Source organism: Seriola aureovittata, chromosome 4 (genome assembly GCF_021018895.1).
Source record: "Seriola aureovittata isolate HTS-2021-v1 ecotype China chromosome 4, ASM2101889v1, whole genome shotgun sequence".
Classification (NCBI taxonomy): Eukaryota; Metazoa; Chordata; class Actinopteri; order Carangiformes; family Carangidae; genus Seriola; species Seriola aureovittata.
In genome coordinates, this window is record NC_079367.1 from 11,190,496 (window position 1) to 11,210,179 (window position 19,684).

General features: G+C 40.6%; 1 protein-coding gene and 1 long non-coding RNA gene across 3 annotated transcripts in view; one reads left to right on the forward strand and one right to left on the reverse strand.

The window, feature by feature from the left end:
• LOC130167497 (uncharacterized) overlaps positions 1-4,839 on the forward strand; it is a 105,295-nt gene extending 100,456 nt beyond the window's left edge. For both annotated transcript variants that reach the window (XR_008827296.1, XR_008827297.1), the window contains exon 8: positions 3,392-4,839. This is a non-coding gene — a long non-coding RNA (uncharacterized LOC130167497). The remainder of the gene's footprint in view (positions 1-3,391) is intronic.
• si (sucrase-isomaltase (alpha-glucosidase)) overlaps positions 1,444-19,684 on the reverse strand; it is a 62,453-nt gene continuing 44,212 nt past the window's right edge. Inside the window, exons 36-47 of the mRNA XM_056373758.1 lie at positions 19,486-19,624; positions 18,521-18,654; positions 18,309-18,343; positions 17,488-17,604; positions 11,666-11,814; positions 10,752-10,836; positions 10,528-10,584; positions 9,526-9,650; positions 9,093-9,181; positions 7,468-7,517; positions 4,874-5,044; positions 1,444-1,866 (exon numbers count right to left, since the gene is read on the reverse strand). Of these exons, the coding sequence (XP_056229733.1) occupies positions 1,789-1,866; positions 4,874-5,044; positions 7,468-7,517; positions 9,093-9,181; positions 9,526-9,650; positions 10,528-10,584; positions 10,752-10,836; positions 11,666-11,814; positions 17,488-17,604; positions 18,309-18,343; positions 18,521-18,654; positions 19,486-19,624 (1,229 nt within the window). The 3' untranslated portion in view covers positions 1,444-1,788. The remainder of the gene's footprint in view (positions 1,867-4,873; positions 5,045-7,467; positions 7,518-9,092; positions 9,182-9,525; positions 9,651-10,527; positions 10,585-10,751; positions 10,837-11,665; positions 11,815-17,487; positions 17,605-18,308; positions 18,344-18,520; positions 18,655-19,485; positions 19,625-19,684) is intronic.

Here is a 19,684-nt window from a genome sequence, read left to right on the forward strand (position 1 = left end):
AGGAGCTGGAATGAATCATCACAATCTAAACTTCTGTGGGGCACAAGCACAGAACCACCCCCTCCACCGCTCCTCTTACATCCCTTCCTGTGGAGTGGCAATTAGGGTGGAAATCAATTTGAGTTGCCCATGGCTAAATTGATATCATTACATTTACTGCAAGCTGAATAATGAATGACTGTATCATTATATGGGGAAGTAATGGGACAAGACAAAGCACAGGTAGACAGCTCGCCGCAGGTGAGAGCTATAATTAGTGTCTAGTTGCTGGCACACCCACACAGAACCATACATGTACAGATGCATACACGTGTGCAGCCGGGGAAGCACACAGGTGCCAAAAAAATGCAATAGAAGCAAATGTAGATAAAAACCTAAACTGCACTTAATAATGCCACTTTCGCCGTTGTCACTGTGTTGCTGACTGCACTGCTACAGGAGCATACTCAGTCACAGCATCATGCATTATCTTGAATCAAAGTGTTTCAACTTGTCAAAAGCAGACTTGAAGATGTTGCGTGTGTTTCTTTCCGCTGGTCATTAGTTGTGACTGTTTGTTATTTTTATTATAAACACCTGTTCGCTCATTTTGCCCAGCTGCTGATTGCCTACTGATGCATCTGTGTGGTGAAGTAAGGGGCCAGAACAATTTCATAAAATTACTCTCTCTGCAGGTAAAGCGCTGTGGACACCAAAATTGTGAGGGATCAGGTATGGAATATATTTACAGAAACAGACTGATGAAAAAGGCAAACAACATTGTGGGGTGACAAGAGGCATTCCCCCCACCCACCTTGCCTCTTCCTTTAAACTGTTGCCATCTGATCAAAAACTGATCCAATTTTTCATTTGTTCCAATTTTTAAACAAGCACCATCAACTCTAGCCAGCCCTCTCTGGTGCAAGGTGGAGACATGGCTATCCAGTGTTAAAAAGAACTAGTTCAAAGTTCAGTCCATACAGATGAAAATGAACTAGTTCAAGTTCATTTGTTCCGTTTAAAAAAAAAAATAAAAGCCAGTATTCTTTTTCAATAGAACCTCCTTCTACCCATCCATCCCCAGCCCCAAATCCCTCCCAAACTAAATGAATTATTGTATACCACTGAAGAATCAGACATGAGTTACATTTAAAATCCGTATATAAATATAATCCGTCTGAGTCTTGTCACTTGTCTGTTCATAAAACTGCGTCAAATGCTCAAACAAACTGGCTTCAGCAGTAGCAGATGCGTCTGTATCGTCCGTACCACTCCGTTCATTGAACGCGTTCATGCACAACACTGTGGCTTTCTATCTATCCCTCATGTTAATTTCAGCTACAGCAGCTACAACTAACTTCAACATATTCCAGTTACTCCAGTAACTAAAGTACTGTGTGTGCAGGAAACGAGTTGTGCTAGTAGTACTGATGCTATTTTCAATCACATCAGAGACAGCCAATATTGTTTTTTCATTATCAAGCACTTTATTAATTTGTAGTTTTGCACTGAGAATTGAAAAACAAAACAGTTACATTCCAAAGTTATGTATTGTAGGTTTAAAACATTTTATTTTTTGGCATTTTTTCTGCCTCTGCTCAATCCCATGTAATGTTACTTAAGGTTTAAAGGTGTGTTCGTGTAAAACGAAAACAAAAAACAAGTTAGGGTTGTGTCAACATTTACATGTGGGCTCATCAGTGAGGCCATTAAGGTGATATCACGTTCAAAAAACATTGCATTTACTTCACATCATAACTTATTGCTATTATGTACAGAAATATTCATTGTTTGCCAGCGACAACTCTGCTACTCGCTGGTCGTCCATGTGATGGTAAAACGTTGATCCAGAGGAACAGACTTCGCAGTAGCATCTACGATCAGCTCCTATAGACACAAGAAAAAAAGAGAGTTAGTTACACCATTACACCAAATAAGTAAATGTTTAATGTTTTACATCTTGTATGAGCCACGTATGAGGAAATTTGTAGTTTTTGTTCCTCAAGTGTTTTGAACAAACTGTTGGACTTCACTGTAGATGACTTCAAATCCAAAATCAAAGTCCAAAATCATGTTCTCAATAAGTCATGTATTATGTATAAAGATGGAATATGACAATACAATGTCCCAAGAAATGAACAAAATGTACCAACAGGAAAAAAAGAAACTTTTTAACCATGTGATATCTGAATGTAATGCAGGTTAGGTGAACTGGTTGAATATCTGTGTGAGCAATAAATGTTCGGCCTGTGATAGGGAATTTGCATATTGGCTTAAACTCCCTGCGATCCTGCACATAAGCACGTATAGACAAAGGATGGATAAATAGATGGATGGAGCTTGTGCCATGTTTCTTTAGAATGACTTCATTTCATCTACTAAATGTGACCAATGTAGGACAATGTCCTCTTCTGTATCTTGTATCTGCTTCCACTCATGTCATATGGCCTAAACAGCAGGGGTTCCCAGTAACGTCAAACAAGCCTGGGCTTATACATGTGAAGAGATATTGTAAATAACAGTTTCAGAATAAAAGATCTTGCCCTGTAACAGACAGAAATAGCTCGCCCACCTCACTGTATTTAAATGACACTGTGCCAGCTGTTTACCGCCTCTTTCAAGTTGCTACCCTATAAGACAATACTTAGGGAGATGAATGGATTGTCTCGTGCTGAAAAACCACTTATTACCATGTGCATACTGTGTCATCCTCATTCCCTCGCTCTCCTTCCTCTCTGCCCTTCTTCCTCCCCTCCGCCCATCTTTCATCCTCCCTGTTTATCTCTTTCACCTCTCTCTTCCTCTCTCCACCTGTTTCCTGTGATGCATTCTCTCTCCCTCCGCCGCGCTCTGTCCGTCCTTCCCTCCTTCCTCAAAGATGGACTGTCTTTCTGTCTTTTCATTATTCTCAACTCATCCATGCATCCCCAATGCGCACACACACACACACACACACACACACACACACACACACACACTCAAAAGAAATCTCTCTGTCATTCTGACTTTCCTCATCTGCAATCCTTGCCCTCTCTTCTTGCTTCTCCCTGTCCGTCTTCTCCAAGAACAGCATAAATCTAACACCTCTGGGCTTTTTCACCTACAATTATTTATGGAGCTGCTGTAGCTATCATTTTCATGCTCCTGATAAGTGCACTGAGTACAGTACACAACCTGGACAGGAATATTTTATCACAGGCCAAATGAGGAGAGGGAACACATGCTCCTTTTAAACCTGGCCTTGTCTTTCCTTTTTCCTTTTCCACTCTCTTGTAGGGGAAGTCCTCCATATTGCCTGTCCTTCACCTCAAACTTATACAGTTGTCCATACATTTCACTGTAGAATAGCGATATAGCTCCTCAAGTGACTCATCTCTTCTTTGTTTCTCTTATTTGTGTTTTTACATCTCAGGATTCTGCCTCCACAACCTCGCCCATTAATTAGAGAGTCTGTCCTTCAGCCAGATGACCTCAGCTCAAGCCCTGTTTTTGATGAACATTCACCCCACTCTGGAGTATCCTTAACTCCAGCTGAACCTTTCAGCTGACACTGATCTCACTACAGAGAAGATTTAGATGCATATACTGCGGGAAATTCCTTTGATGTACATCTGACGATATGCCAGTGCTCAATTCCCACAGTGGCGACTAAAAAATGATAGTAAACTGTGATACTGTGACAACAGTGTGAAAATCCGACAACATCATGGAGCAAGTACTCGAACACGGGGCATATGGCTTGGCTATGTGTACACAGTTCCCCGTGATTTTCTGTCACATTTGCTTCCACTCAACCATTGGAAGAGATGATGGAGAGAGCAGGAGGAAATGACAATCATTTTAAACGAGCAGCTTTAAAATGGCTGTCCTGAGCCGAGTCTTCAGCTTTGTGTTCATTACAAAACAATGGTGTCGGGGGGGAATGCAGAGTTGATTACAGCTATTAGGTGACATAGTGTGGCACAGCAGGGCGCTGGGTTGTGAACCTGAGTGCGTTTTTTTTTTTTTTTTTTTCTCCTGTAGTGACAGTTTTTGACTGTCAGGGAAATGCTCAATCAACTTGAAAGCTGGGGTGTGTTTATGAAATGAGTTCATGGAATGATGAAAGAGTTTCACTGGGCTATGACATTAATGCACAAACATCCACTGTGAAATTCAATGACAGTGATTGTATGCATGCAAGACAGTGATTAATATGTTTATTTTGAGGTTATCAGAGCAGAAATTCATATGCTGAGTTCATATGTTGGATGCGATGGAATATGCACTTGTATTCATATTAGATGTTTATATTGTTCTATTACCATTGAAGTTTCCCATCTTTCCTAACAGACGTCACAGTCTGGTGTTTATTTCCTTAAAGATCAGTGTCTTTATTATTGAATAACAATTTCTATGGTTGATTTCAAGCAAATTCTGTGAAGCAATTCACTGTAAATTGGAAGCTGGAAATATCTTTCAGTTTATCTTCAAATGTTTTTCTGTGGCTTTAAAGCTTTCAGTATGATGTTGTTTGTTTAAAGGTAATTTGAATTTCTGTCCGTAACTATATGCTCAAAAATACCCCTCATTTTCTAGAGAGACTGGCATTTCATTTTTGTTAAGAGCCTTTGCAGTCATAGACCATTTCCTGTACTTGATGATGTTGGTCAGCAGTCTGTTGAAATGTGTATCACAGTGGCAGGAAGCATTAACAGCACGTAATTCTAAGCCTATTTAAAAATTTAGTGAGAGGACAACACTGTTTTTAGTCATAATTGATTCAGCTTGTAATACACTAACTGTAACTTGTTTTTTTTGTTTTTTTAACACAGATTAGAAAACTCCACTAATCATATCATGAATAAATTAACTGTGGTAAATAAATGGTAAACATCTCAGTACTCTTTCTGACCTGAGTGTCGAGGTTGTGCTGTGGGCTCAGTGGCTGCGCCGTTCCGCTGGCGTCCGTTAAGGTCACTGTTGTGATCTTGACACTGCCTGCGCCCCAAACCTTCACCACACCCAGAATCAGCCGGTCAGCAGGGGCCAGCTCGTTGTGCATGACCTGACTCGTCAAGGTGTTCTGGAGGAGAAAGTGTAAGAGAGTTATTAGAAATGGGCTAAGTGTAATACCAAAATCACATATTTGGCTCATATTAACTAATATCTACTAAATTATGATTCATCCCATGCATTGATTCATTTTACAGTAGTGCAGAGTGGATGTGATTTGTGTGTCGGGCACGTCGTCAATCCTGAATTTACAGTGTTGTCCCTAGGATTTGCTGAAAATGTGCTTTAGTGAGCCTCATATTCAGTTTCATTCCATGCTTCATCTCTTTACTGAGTGAGATTTAACATTTGAGTATCTCTCTCCATATCATTAGTTTTATATCCACCGAATTATAATTTTTTTCCCTGTGCCTTGCTTTTAGTAGATAATCTTCTGCATGGAAATTTTGATTGACTGAAAAGTTTTACATCTGTGTTTTTATCATGTTCACACTCTGACAAACACCCATGATGGAGCGTGTGTGTGTGTGTGTGTGTGTTATCATTTAACCAAAGTACTGACAGCACCTTAAAACTGAGGAAGACTAAAATCTAGTCTCTCTCTCTATCTGTCTCTCTCTCTCACACACACACACATACACATCTACATTCAGATAGCCATCCAAAATGGCATACGATCTGCTAATCTGCCAGGCAGCACTGGCCTCATTGCCCAACTTATCCTCATCTTCTCACATCTGCCTGGTCACACATACACCCACATACACACACACACACACACACACACACACGTTCAAACACAAAAACACACACATTTACGCTCCCTCTCCCCCTTTGGCTGTCAGACAGTGTGCCTGTTTTATCGCTGTGTGAAATTGCTTTGGAATGAGCCTGATGGTAGGCAGAGGACAGCCACAGATGTTTGGCCATGGTAGCTGTATGTGTGTATGTGTATACTGTAGACGTGTGCATATAATGTATGTGTGTGCGTGCGAGTATGTTTGTGATTAAACCCATGCTCATTAATGTGTGTGATTGTGTGCCTTTGCCTGGCTAAGAGGCAAATGGGGCTGGGTTAGTCCCATTAGTCCCAGCGATTAGGGAGTTTCTGTCATGTCTGAGTCAAAGTGTGATCAAACTGTGGCCTGGTAAACACTCGCCTCTCACCGAACTTAGCCGTGAGACATATTCGCATACGACACAAACTCTTGGGCTCTACATTTATGCATGCATTGGCACAATTGTGTATTTTGTCCTTCTTTTTTTTCTTAACGTTTATAAGAGATTGGTAATGTCATGGCTCCTCATCAAAGCTCACGTGCCATGGTTGTTAGGGCGATGCAGCTGAGTTTGTATTGCTTGGGCTGCACAGTGCATTTTCAGAACCTCATTTCTGCTCCTCACACCTCCTCTTTTTATATTAATCTTCTTTGCTTTATCTGACAGACCACTCCAAAAATATATAAACCCCTACTGCATGCACATTAAATGCATCTATTTTCTTAAGACTCCTTACCATGTCCTAATATTTAACTAATTAACTACTAATTAATGAAGGTAAGGTGTACGTAGGGTATTCATCCAATTAGAAAGTGTAGATAGGGTGTATATCCTTGTTAATGCTGGATGATGGCTACAGATATTCACTCTCTTCTGAGGGAAGCATCTGTGGATTGCATTATTTGATCTAATCCGAACAGAGTTTGACTTCATCACACCGGTGATTGGTATGGTAGTTTAATTCACATTTATATCTGTATCTGTATCTGCCAACTAAAGCCACAAAATTGCTCATCGTGCTTGTGTTTCTGATAAGAGGTTGTATGAGCAGATAGAAACCTAAGTGCAAATTTGGTGCCAAATCAGGTACCAGAAAGAGATCTGCATATACACAAGCACAGCTTCTCCACTCCAGCAACCTCTGTGGGAGCATGTTAGTTTTCATGCATGTGTGACAAAAGCCTTGCACCTGATGAAAAAATGACATTGTGACTTCATTAAGGGTCTCAGCAACATCTACGCCACAGTATCTATTGTCTCATTCTCCCTTCTTAAAAAAGCTGTAAAACTGCTCTGCTAATTTTGACATCAAAAGCAATGAGACGACCAAGCCAATAAAAATAAGCTTCTGCTATCTGTGTGTGTAACTCCTTTACTACTTTGCTATCTCAGCTGTATCAAAGAAATGGGTATTGTTAAAGAAATTGTATTGTGGTGAACGTGTAATGAAATCAATTGATGTTTAGTTAAATAGTGATTTAACAACAGGTGTCAAATGTTGTTTTTAGCATCACAACTTTGTCGCCGGCACAAGTGGCAATGGCTGAATTCAAATTACCAGCCCAGAGTTAGACATAAATCCTGAGCTAATTGTTTCCAACAGCCTTTGACATCATTTGCTGCATAAATAACAATAACAATAATGACAATAAACAGAAAAAAAAAGAAAAGAAAAAGACATGCAGTAGACATGTAGTCGGCCCTTGAACTCACCGATGCTGCTGCAAAGGAGGTCAGCAGATATTGTCCTCTCTTAACCGTGTCTGAGGAGAGAAAATAAGAGTGAATTACATGCAGAGCAAGAAATGGAGGGGCAGAGAAAATAGGTGTGTGACTACTTGAGTGACTGACAGAGGGACAGAGAGAGAGAGTGAGAGCGAGAAGGAGAGACGGAGAGATAGCAACTGAATAAACAAGCGACTGTATGGATAAGACTCTGCACGGTGACCACAGGGCTGAATTCATACTCATCTGACTGACTGGATGGACTGATAAGTGATCACCTGATGAGGTGGATTAATGAGTAAGTCATTAAGTAAAGGGCTGTATGTAGTTGAGTAGTGAGTAGTTGCATGAATTAAAAAAGACTGACTAGCTGAGTGACTGCATAGATGAATTCACTCCGTACAGACTCATTAGTATACTCATCCACGCGTCGTTGCAGTTTATTACTGGTTGATTAAATGGGCAAATTATAGAATTAGGGTGGTAAGTTAAGTAAATAATTGACAAGCTACACTGCTTAACTGTATAAAAGGCTGAATAATGAATAGGTCGCATGAATGAGTGAACATGCGACTAGTTTGAATGAATGAGGGAAAAACTGGTGCATAAGTGAAACTCAAACAAAAAGTGGAAATGCAGATAACGCAGGTGCGAAGGCGAGAGGCAAAGCAAACAGGAAAGACATAGGGAGGCTACACTGCAGACAGACAGGGAGACGCAGGAGAGAGGAGCGAGGGAGCAGATAAAAGACGAGTGATGGAGAGCATATCTCCAGGCAGCGACACGGGGAATTACTGTAATAGTTTCTGTCACTCCCCTTCCCTGTCACCCCTCGTTCTCTCTCTATCTCTCCCTCTCTTCTTTGTCCCAACACAAACACGCCTTTCACAGAGGAGTGCATCTTCTCACCGAAGCACTTCAGAGGCTGATTCTGTCCGTATATCAGCGTGCGTGCGTGTGTGTGTGTGAGTGTGTGTTTGTGTGCATGTGTGTGTGAGAACGAGTGAGAAAGTGGAGAGAGACTACGCTCTGGTTGACTGTGTCTATCTGATAAAATCAATGGAGGAATTCGTATTCAGTAAAAATAACTTGCTTTCCTATACTGCGTATACTATGTAAGACATAGTGGGATTTCGCAAGCATTCATGTTGATCTTTACAAAACTGCTTCTATAGATAAATAAATGCCATTCAAACACTAACTGGCATTTTCATCTGTAAATCACAAAATAAATGTTTTTCTGTCCTTCTTGTTTGCACACATTTTTATTTTTTTGTAAAATGTCTTTATTCTAAGGTCTTTCTTTTCTCCAAAAAGGTGTTTGCGGGCTACATTTTATGTTGCACTGCAAATATTTGCAATGAACATGACTAAGAGGCTTTATCAAAGTTAGTATAATTCATTATTGGGGGACATGAACTTGTGAACTGATTTCATGGCAATCCATCTAGTAGATGTTGACATATTTCAGTCTGGACCAAAGTGGTGACATTATGATCCATGAATAAATGAATTATCATGAATACACATGTAAAAACATGAACTGACATGCTATTCCGTGTGTGTGTGTGTGTGTGTGTGTGTTGGGTGTTCAGGGGTGCCCTTTTACTTACCTATTCCTTCTCCATCGTCCCAGAAGAGCGATCCTTCAGCAGTTCCACTGTCGCTCAGGGCAACAATCAGTCCTAAAGTATTTCTCCGACTGAAACAAAAGGAGGTAGAGAGGGTTATAACAGATTGCTATAGGACAACGTCTATTAATACCTGCTGCCTGGGACAGATACATCAACATTCCTGCTGGGGCGATCCACCTGATCTCACCGCTGCTGGAACACACACCAGTCTCTCTGTTTATTCTCACTCTCGCCTCTTTCTTTAACAAACACGAATGATCATAGATGACATTCATTTTGAAATGAGTTCATGGAATGATGAAAGAATCTGCCGTCACACTACGTCTCTGCACAGGACAAAACACACGCTTCACACTAAACACACAGGATGCTGACCTGTAGTTGTGTGCTATCATGATGTGTCAGCACTTACCTGTAATATGTGTTGTTCTCTGGTTTCTGCCAGGGTAGGATATATCCTCCTCTGATATGAAGGTTGATGTGGTCCATGGGTGTGGGCATATTAATCATCTGGCCGCGCACTCCAACATCTTTGGCCTGATGAAAGCAGCAAGAATTACATGCTAATAAATTACTAGAAATACTGTGGGTAATTAAACTTTGATTCATTTTCTCCAACAATTCCTTTGTGTGGGGAAATTTGCCATTTGTGCGCTGGTAAATCACAAAGCACACAATAAAAAATGTGACATCTATAAAGGCTATATCTGAAACATTTCTGTAATTTATTACACGCCAAGGGAAGTCTTTAGAAAATTCTTTATTCTGGTGTTTTCCACTTTGTCCTTGGTCCTCGTGTCTAACAGCCTGCTCCTCTCTGTACGCTGAGGGGACAAGTTAAATGGAAGTAAAAAACCATCCCATGCCCCCATTTAATATATTGTTTCTCATGTTTTGTTTGGCTTTATGATGTTGTCTAACAGATGGGGAGTCCCCTAGCTAGAATGAGACGGAGTGATTGGATGTTTGCTTTTGTCATCAAGGCGCCTTCTGCAGTTGTTGAGCTGCATCTCCTTAATGATGTTGTCATAGATGTCTCTTCTTATTTGTGTGTTTAGTTTTTTTGTAGTTGTGGTTTTAGCGTCTTTTCTGTCTTAGTCTGCCTACGTATTTATTTTTGTAAAAATAATGTTCAGACATAAAGGACCTCATAGATGCAGTGCTGTGAATGTGTGCTCACAGCAAGAAGAGGTGCACAGACGTACTTTCATGTGTTGAGATATCATCAAAGTGCATCCACATTATGCATGCACTAATCCACCAGTCACATGCTGTTACCTCCTTCTGTAATTTTGCTTCAGTGCAATCTACTGTATTGTTGCACCAGGGGTGCGCCTGAATGCAAGACAAGATAAGGGAGGCTTTGGACTCAGTGAAGTGAATTGTTTTCTGGTTGTTACACACATAGACTCACCGTGTGGAAGTCATACCAGCGTGCATTAGGAACATAGCCATCCACGTTCCTGGCTCCCTGTCAATCACAAAGTCAGTTAACCAAAAGAGAAATACCAGTCAGCGGAGATAGACTGACAGCTATCACTCAAATCACTGAAGCTGCATTTGTGATATATTAAATAATGCAGGAAAAACAAAAAACTAAAAAAAAAGCTAAAGTGTGCCATGTGCGTGTGTTTATACCTGGTCGAGGGCAGGGCTGATAAGTAGAGCGGGCCCCCAGAGGAACTGCTTGTAGATGTCCCATGTAGTTTTATCATCCACAAACCTGTGACACAGCAACACAGACGCCATTAAACCTGACTGAAAAAAATGTTTCGAATGCTCTCTCCTGTCTCCTCTGGCCAGACGACTGTTTCGAGTACTCATTCAGAATTCAATGGTTTGAAGATGCAAGCCAAATAACCCTGCCAGACTCACCCTGCCAGCTCCTTAAATACCATCTGTGACTTTATAAGAGTCTCTTAAAATGAATAAATATGTTTGGCTTTTTTGGGGTTTTTTTCAGTTTCACACATTCACATCTGGGAACTGCCAAGTGCAGTCTACGGCTGGCCTCCACACAGTCTCAGAGGATTTGAAGTGCCTTGCTCAAGGGCTTCTTGATGGCAGTTGCTGAGGCAGGAAAGACACTTCTAATTTTCTTACCTTGTCAAGTTATTCAAATGAGCAAATGGCACAAACCGGCTTTTCTAACCTCACAGAAAAAAATAAGGATAGATAAACAGGGGGTGTTTTTTTTTCTCTCCCATTTAACTTAACATCTGTAGCTAATAAGGAAGGCTGTGATGGTAACAAGGAGTCCGGCATTAAACCACAGTTGCGCTGAAAACGTGTTGAAGCACTAAAATGAAAGCTCTACTTAAATTGGTTTTTAGTCTAGCATCCAACCACATGTGACATTCTGCATACTAATGAGAAGCAATGTGGTATAAAATCAGTTTATCTTGCCAGCAATCAGGATGAAAGATCCACGCTGTTAATAACTAAATGATTTGATTGAGTGATTATATGTAATGCAGCAGCCATGATGTTAGCAGAAGAGATAAGACCTGTGTGTGCGTGTGTGTGTGTGTGTGTCGTGTGTCTTTGCTTACTCATGCAACAGAGGCCTCACTACTGTACTTCCTTTGGTATGAGCCTCGTACATCAGTGTGTACAGGTAGGGCAGCAGAGTGTAACGGATGTTCAGGACGTCCCGGGACGCCTCAGAGAAGGTGGAATTCCAAGAAACAGGATCTTGTCTCTGACAGAAAAAAAAACAAAAAACATTTAAAAAGTAATTTTTACAGACAGGTTAACCAGAATCAAAAGTAATGAAAAAATATACAAATCTGTGGTAATTATTTGTTGTGACAAATGTGTGATGAAGCAGGATTGCAGCTTTTGGCTTCCTGCTAGCTGGTTAAAAATGCTGTCTACAGCTTATTTGTTTATTTGATAAAGACAATGCATGTTAATGAACATCAGTACAAAATACACAATGCAAAAATTTGCAAAAAATGCACATTTACATCTGTAGTACCTAGGCAGGTAACATAAAACAAAAAAAGCAAAAACATTACAAGTCACTATACACTACCACAAATATAAAGTTCACAAAGTAAAAGACAAATACATTTTGCTGCACACTGAGTTAAAAATGATTGATGATCCGGTTTGCCAATGTGTGAGATTTGTCTTACAGGTGGGATATACTCCCTTATTGCAAGTAGTAAGGCATTCCAATATTTATTTCCCTTTACTGATAGCACTCGCATTTGAAGACTACATACATGATATTGTATTGATAAGACCGAGGGTAAAGTTGCAAGCTGCAAACTTCCACAAACCCGATAAAAAACACGACACCTTAACCCTCAACTTTCCAGAAACAGCTTCCACATATTGGGGAAATACTTCACAGTGGATGTGCTAGTTATAAACTAGGCTTTTTTTTTTTTTTTTTTTTTAAATGTGAACTGTAACCTTACAGAACATGCTAACAATTACATCTTAGCTTAGTGCAGATAAACACACTGTTGAATCCACTCCTAACACTTCCAAAAATACCTGTACAATATCCACTGACTGAGACTGTTTACATGCAGCTCGAGACAAGTGCTCAGTGTTTGAGTAAACCAATCCACTGTTTCAATAGATAGACATTTCTAAAGCTCTGACTATGGTTCATTTCTCTCAGTTACAAGTAACAGATACAAACAGACGTGCAGGGCTACGCAGACAAAAGCCAGCGGAGTATGACTGTATTACTTTTTAGATTCATCTGTGAAATAAATGTACATTTACACACAGCTGCATTTCTCTTATCTTGTCATTGTGTTTGCAGCGTTGACTCTTTCCCGTTTGGATTTCCCAACAAAGCTGAAAACGAATAACTTTCAGGCATGAGGAGAGACTGACAGCAACACTAGCTAGTTTGCAGCATGCAGGAAATACTCCAATGGCCTGCGCGTACTTATAAATGATGTTCCGACTGTTCAGCCACACACTGTGCTGACATTTACCTAATTTTAATTGGCAACAAGTGTAACGTCCCTTTAAGAGACAAGGACAGAAAAAGAGGACACAGTGTACCGTCATTTTGTAAATATGGGCCAATCTAAATGTATTAGCTCATTTTCTGGAACTCTAGTGAGGACAATAATCAGCCTGCTCAAGTACACACACACACACACGAAGGATCATGAAGATTTTCAGCTGAAGCGTGTCATCACCATATGTTCCTCCCTATGATACCGTGTGTGTGCATGTGTCTTAGGATGTATGGCATTCGCACATGAGCGTGTGTATGCATGTGTGTTATTCTGTTCAGTGTGAATCTGTATGTGTGCGTGTCTCCTGTCTTTCAATTTAAGAAAAACTAAAGATATAATCATAAAACTCATCACAGAGAGTAATAAAATGAAAGACATTTTCTTCCCAGCTGCAGTTTAGCTGGGTCAGATTTGATAACAATTATTAACCGTGGCCCGGTGGTTACTAAGTACAGGCCTAACAGCACATGATTGAACACAGGACATTTCTATTATCTTATGACCTAAGGAGTTTACTGGATTATCATTTAATTTTCTGAGCAAAATTCACAAGATTGCAATTATCTGGAAACGCGGGAGTTTTTCTACCTGCCTCCATTTTCAGTCACCCTCCTTTTGCACCCTCATGCCTCTTCATCGGATGTGTTCACTGCTAAGTAATTATCATGCTAAGTTGTGTGTGTGTGTGTGTGTGTGTGTGTGTGTGTGTGTGTGTGTGTGTGTGTGTGTGTCTGTGTCTGTGTGTGTGTCTATTTTTTTTCCCCCTCTTTATCCGTTGTTGTGGGGATTAACAGGTCTTATATATATCACACACGATTTAATGTGGGAGCTTGTTATGCTTGTGTGCCAGACTCTTTCACCATAACCAGAAAGTGTAAGAATATCACAGCCACAAACAGGTAGGCGTTAGAAATTTCAGATTTACATCTCCTCTGACACAGTGTGTTAACTGATGATCAGCACGAGTCACACCAAACTAAAGAAATACTACAGAAAGCATTCACAGAGAGTAACATGAATAGATCTGATGCAACAGTTGCATGCTAACTGATTAATGCTCAAACCGTATTGATGCTCTTGCCTTGACTTCGAGGACCATGTCTGCAAACAAGGTATACCACAGGCTTAAATATTGCTGAACTCAAAAAAAGTCTGTCCCCAAAGTTGCAGATGCATTTTGTTGCCAGATAAAGCACTGGTGGACTATGTGTGGGACGCAGGTCTGCTTAGACAGCTGATAAAAACACTCCAGCAAAAGGGCAGACACTCAGTTTAGCACTGTGTTCCTCACCTAGTGCTCAATCAGGGCTGTCTGTCCAGTTTTGCGAAAAGCTGGATAGTAACAGGAGGAGCTGCAGGATCAATAATTGTGAGTATTTCTCAGCAATATGTATGTCTATTATGTGCCGTGCAAAATGAGTCGGCCCTCTCCGCTTTCAAAAGCAAAGAAATAAATTCTCTGGTGTCTGGTTTCAAAACAAGTAATTTGGAGACATTATCTTGGACTCTGGGAAACTGTGACAGGAATTTTTCACTATTTCCTGATGCTGTATCGACTAAACATTTAATCAATAGAGCAAAAAAAAAAAAAAAAATACCATTAATGACAGCTTTGATGTTGATGCTTTCATTGCATAAGAGCTAAGATCACCAACAAGATAATCTCCCAAAAAGTCTTTACCATTCAGTCAGTGACACAAATCTTCCATGATTTGACAGTTACACCACTGTCTGCTTGGCCCCTCAAGGTAGACTTTTCATCTGCGGAAAACCAGAGGAGGGATTGATGAAGAGACTCGAGCGGGGAGTGCAGAAGAGTGAGGAGAGTGATGGAGAATCTCTGTTATGAATTCACCTAATTCATGGCCACATTTATTGTGGCAAAAGGCCTTGTGACACTCACTGATTGTAGACAGATACGTATGCGTGTGTGCACATCCACGCGCAGCCTCAAGGAAAAATGAGGTTATCTGGCTGTGTCAGCCCCTCTCATCTTTTCCCTCCTCTACTTGGTCTTTCTCTTCATTTATCTGTCTGGTAATCTACTCCCTCGGCCCGTCTCATAAACCTTTTGAGTTTCTGTTTTGCATTGCAGAGCCCACATCAGAAAAAGAAAATATATTTCGACGAACAATAATATGTCCCTTTGGGTGAATAATAATGTACATGACTCTGACGCTGCTGAAGCAGGCTCGGCGGAGAATATATATCTGGTTTAATTAATTTTGCATTGTTCTGATATGACTGTGGACACTGCAGTATATTGCTGGTGCAGTGAAATTATCTCGAGGTCAACATTGAAAGTTGTCTGAGGGCAAAGAGACACTAAGCGTGACGGAGCTCTGGGAATGACTCTGCAAAAGCTCTCCTCTCTCTCTCTGTCTCTCTCTCTCTCTCTCTCTCTCCCCCTCTGTCTCTGACCTTGTGTACCCTCCAGTCTAGTTTGTGGTGTTAATACTTTGTTGTCAAACGCCTTGTTAAGCAGGCTGGAGGTTACAGTCGCTAACTGTCTGATGATTGGGGATTTTATGTGGCTGACTGGGAAATTTTTATTTTATTTTTTTTACAGTAGACTACATAAATAGCTGACACTGATTCCCTTTTCTCCCATCTCTTAGTCCTGATTTGAGTATTTTTACACCGTCCTCTCATACATCCCCTTTTCTGACTTGATCTCAGGTGTATTGTTTATCCAGCCTTGTCCCAGCTCTCACATCCTTATCACCACCCTGTGTCACCACCATTTGACTTGCTAAATTGCTAAAATACTTGTTTTATTCTCCACCAAATTTGTCTCTCATCATTTTTTCCTTTTTCTCTGTCTCATCACTTTTGAACTTCTCTCCCCCCTTCCAACTCTTTTATCTGTACTGGCTTATCAGTATTTTCCTCTCAATACCTGTGTTCTCCTTCTTATATTTAGTTTAAATACCTATACTGTTCTCTTACTAATTCTCTTTCTATCACTCCTACTTTTTTTTTTGTCTCCCTGACTTTATCTCTTCCTCTCAAACTGTCATTTTCGCGCCACCCTCTCCTAATGTGTGTGTGTGTGTGTGCTTTTTCTGCCAATTTTCTCCATGTTTAAACACCCATTTGCAAGCCGTTATTAAATGATTGGAATCATGGGGTGTACGTGTGTGGAGTGGAGGTTAGGTGGTGTGCAGTGGTGCCCAGATCACCTTGAGAATTCAATTATATTCCCATTCCATGCCGTTAAAAAGCACAAGCACTGACACACACACCCACACACACGCACACACAACTGTGTCCTGTCTAGTATTGCAGACTCCAGTACAGAGAAATTTCGCCCGGTGGGATCGATCTCCGGACGGGGGTTATTGGATTTCTCAGATGTGTTCCAACGCTCTTAAAGGTCACCGCTAGAATGAATGCCACGACAGTACACCACCAAACAGGTCTATCTTTTGTGTGTGTTTGTGTGTGCATGTATGTGTGTATATATGTCAGACACAGATTAAGAGAGAGAGAGAGAGTGAGACGAGTCGGGAAAGCAGCTTGGCTTGTTTTTTTTGTTGGTTTTTTTTGGGGGGGGGTTTTGTGACTATGTGTGGTGTAACATGAGCCCCTACTTCCAGAGCACAAGAACATGGTTGCAAAAGTCGAGTTTCTCTTATATCCTTTGAAAGCATCCAGCTTCTGCAGAGTTGAGCTCATTTCTAGTAACACTTTTGGGTTGAAGGAGTTCCCATGATTCTATAACTATCATTCTTTTTATAGGATAAACAAATAAATAGAAAAAATAAATGAAATAAATTTTAATTTTAAACACAGTATGGTGGATAATTATAAAATATAAAAATGTTTATTTTCAATTTTCTGGTGTATTCCTTTGTTATTCCTTAGATAGTGGAATAAATACCCTTAAAAGTGCACACAACAATAACACAGTGCCATACCATATAATGATCTGATTCTCATACTCTCTCCATAAGGAAGAGAGTGACTATCTAAACTTTGGTCTGAGGTAATCTGAGGAAAAAACATAAAAGCTGTAACCTGCAGCCATTTTAGCGTGTTGTTTCTATAGTGTGAGGAACTACACAAGGAGAATAGCGCGTGGGTGTATCCGCAGGTATTTTTTTTTTACCAGGAAACAGGAATAATGTTTGATGAGAATTTCCTGGAATAAACAGTATTTCAAGCCCCTTAAACCCTAACAAACATTGGTTATAGCAAATATTTGACATCATATTGAGTTTAAGAGGAGTTATGACTCCTAGCTGGCCATCAGCATGAAATAAACAGCCACAAATAAGAGCAAAAATAAGTATTTTTAGGTTATGAAACTGAATTTAAGTGAGTTTTCAGCCCAGAACATCTCTATGGGAGCGTTTTTCTCATGCTTTGAATTCACTCACCGGGTTCCCCTTGCCGTTGTGGTTGCGTGAGTATGGATAGAAGGCACCCAGCTGCATCCAGCGAAGACACATTTCATACTCAGCTGCATTAAAGAAGCCACATATGTCTGCCCCGGTCTGAAAGGGATTGACAGACAAAAAGGTTGAGTGAGTGTGTGTGTGTGTGTGTGTGTGTTGTGTGTGTGTGTGTGTGTGTGTGTGTGTGTGTGTGTGTGAGAGAGAGAGATGGACTCAAAGGCAAAAATGTGGCCACCAGGGTGCAGGTGTGACTACAGTGAGCACTCTCCAACCACAGGAAGAGAGGTCACACTACTTTTGTTGCAAGCATCATGTTCTCAAAGTGTCCTTGAGTTTTGACAGCGCTAGAGTGAGGGATTTTGCTGTATCTCTGTAACCCTGTGGCTGGGCTGTGGGCATGCAAATGATTTTCTGTACAGGGGTCGATAAAGGTGTCGTATTATAATTATCATTATTAGAAAACACTGAGGAGATCAAACAGGACGGAAGGACAAAGAGAGACTGAAATAACAGCAAGGAGACACAGGGGGGGCAAAGAAGCAAAGACAGAATGAGCAAGGACAACAATGACTACTCAGTTGATAATAAAATTTATACGGGTCACAACAGACGAGCACGCGGCGTCTTGGTTGGGATGGGGCTTGTAATGACACGCTGCACATTGTATCTTAAGATGTCCTTTGATCAAAGGGTCTAGCAAACAAAATAACATCACTCAGGCGGCTGTAATCTACTTAGAGAGGACAAGGTCACATCAATAAGATTATGCCTTGTCAAAACCAAGATCAGATGATGATACTTACGTAAGGGATGCCAAACAGACTGAACTCCATCATGCCTGCAGAACAAAGGAAAAATGGGGAGTTATGCCAAATTAAAGATTCTTTTTTTTTTTTATATATATCTTACAACCCGTTCTCATGAATATGCGAGGCAATTTAAAGATTACTGATTCCAGTTCAGACTATTGTCACAGATTGTAAGTATAAGTATTAACCCAAAGAACAGTTTGTACCTATAATGGATTTGTAAAGCTGGTCCCAGCTGGCATTGTTGTCTCCCAGCCAATGTCCAGCCCATTTCCCACTGGAGGGGTAAGTGGACCTCGTCACCACTATGCCTCTTTTACCTGTCGCACTCAGCAGGGCACTGCACAGATGGAGAGAGATGTGTCTTACACATGGAAATAACACACACACACAAAAAATACACACACAAACAAAGCAACAAGCAGGCTGTAAAAGTGTCTTATTCATCTTAAATGAAAAACATTCATTTTCGAAGTGAATTAACCAATTAATTGTGATTGTTAAACTCAACACGGTGCTAAAATGAAATCATTCCTATGACAAAGTACCAAGAGCCAGTGGTACTGAGCATCCCCAGGCTCTTCTGTGGCTAACTCTGCAATTTGGCCTCCCTGTGGTAGAAAGATAATTTTACCACAAGGACAAATTAAGTTTCACATTGGTGATTATTATCATAAAGATTTGATGAGACCATATTTCTGTGGAAAATATCAGTTATGCATCTCCTGTGGCTGCATTTTCCTCCTGAATGTTTTTGCAATGATAGCTCCTACTCTCCCCTCTTCTCTGTTCTCTTCAGCTACATCTCTTCTGTGCTCAGATTGTGTGGGATTGTGATTGTTGAGATAATTTGTGTTCTTCTTCTAATGTAGTCTGGGCAACGCAAACACATTTCTTTGGGATCATGCGCGTCTGCCAACAAATGTCGCCTGTTTGCTGTGTTTAAAATATCACAAAAACACACTTGCACATCTGTCATCTGTGTTGGTTCAATATATTGGTTCAAAATACTATCTTTAAATAACATCTCTCCTCTTAGATGTGATCTATTTACAAGTAAAGTACAGAATAATCATCTACTCTATAAAAATATAGAAGTTGGCCTGCAAGAAAGAAAGACACACACACAGGTGTGTGTGTGTGTCACAAATATGAATACATATCCACTTACTCATAGGTGGGCTTGGTGTGGGACCAGCCGTAGAGGCTATGGACGTCGTAGTGTCTGACTCTCTTTCCATCGCTGAGTATCTGCTCGCTGTTCATGCACAGAGTCTTATGGTTCAAGCCAAGATGTTTGGATTCCAAGGCTTTTGGGAGTGCACACAAACACAAAACACAGACAACACACACACACACACACAAAATAG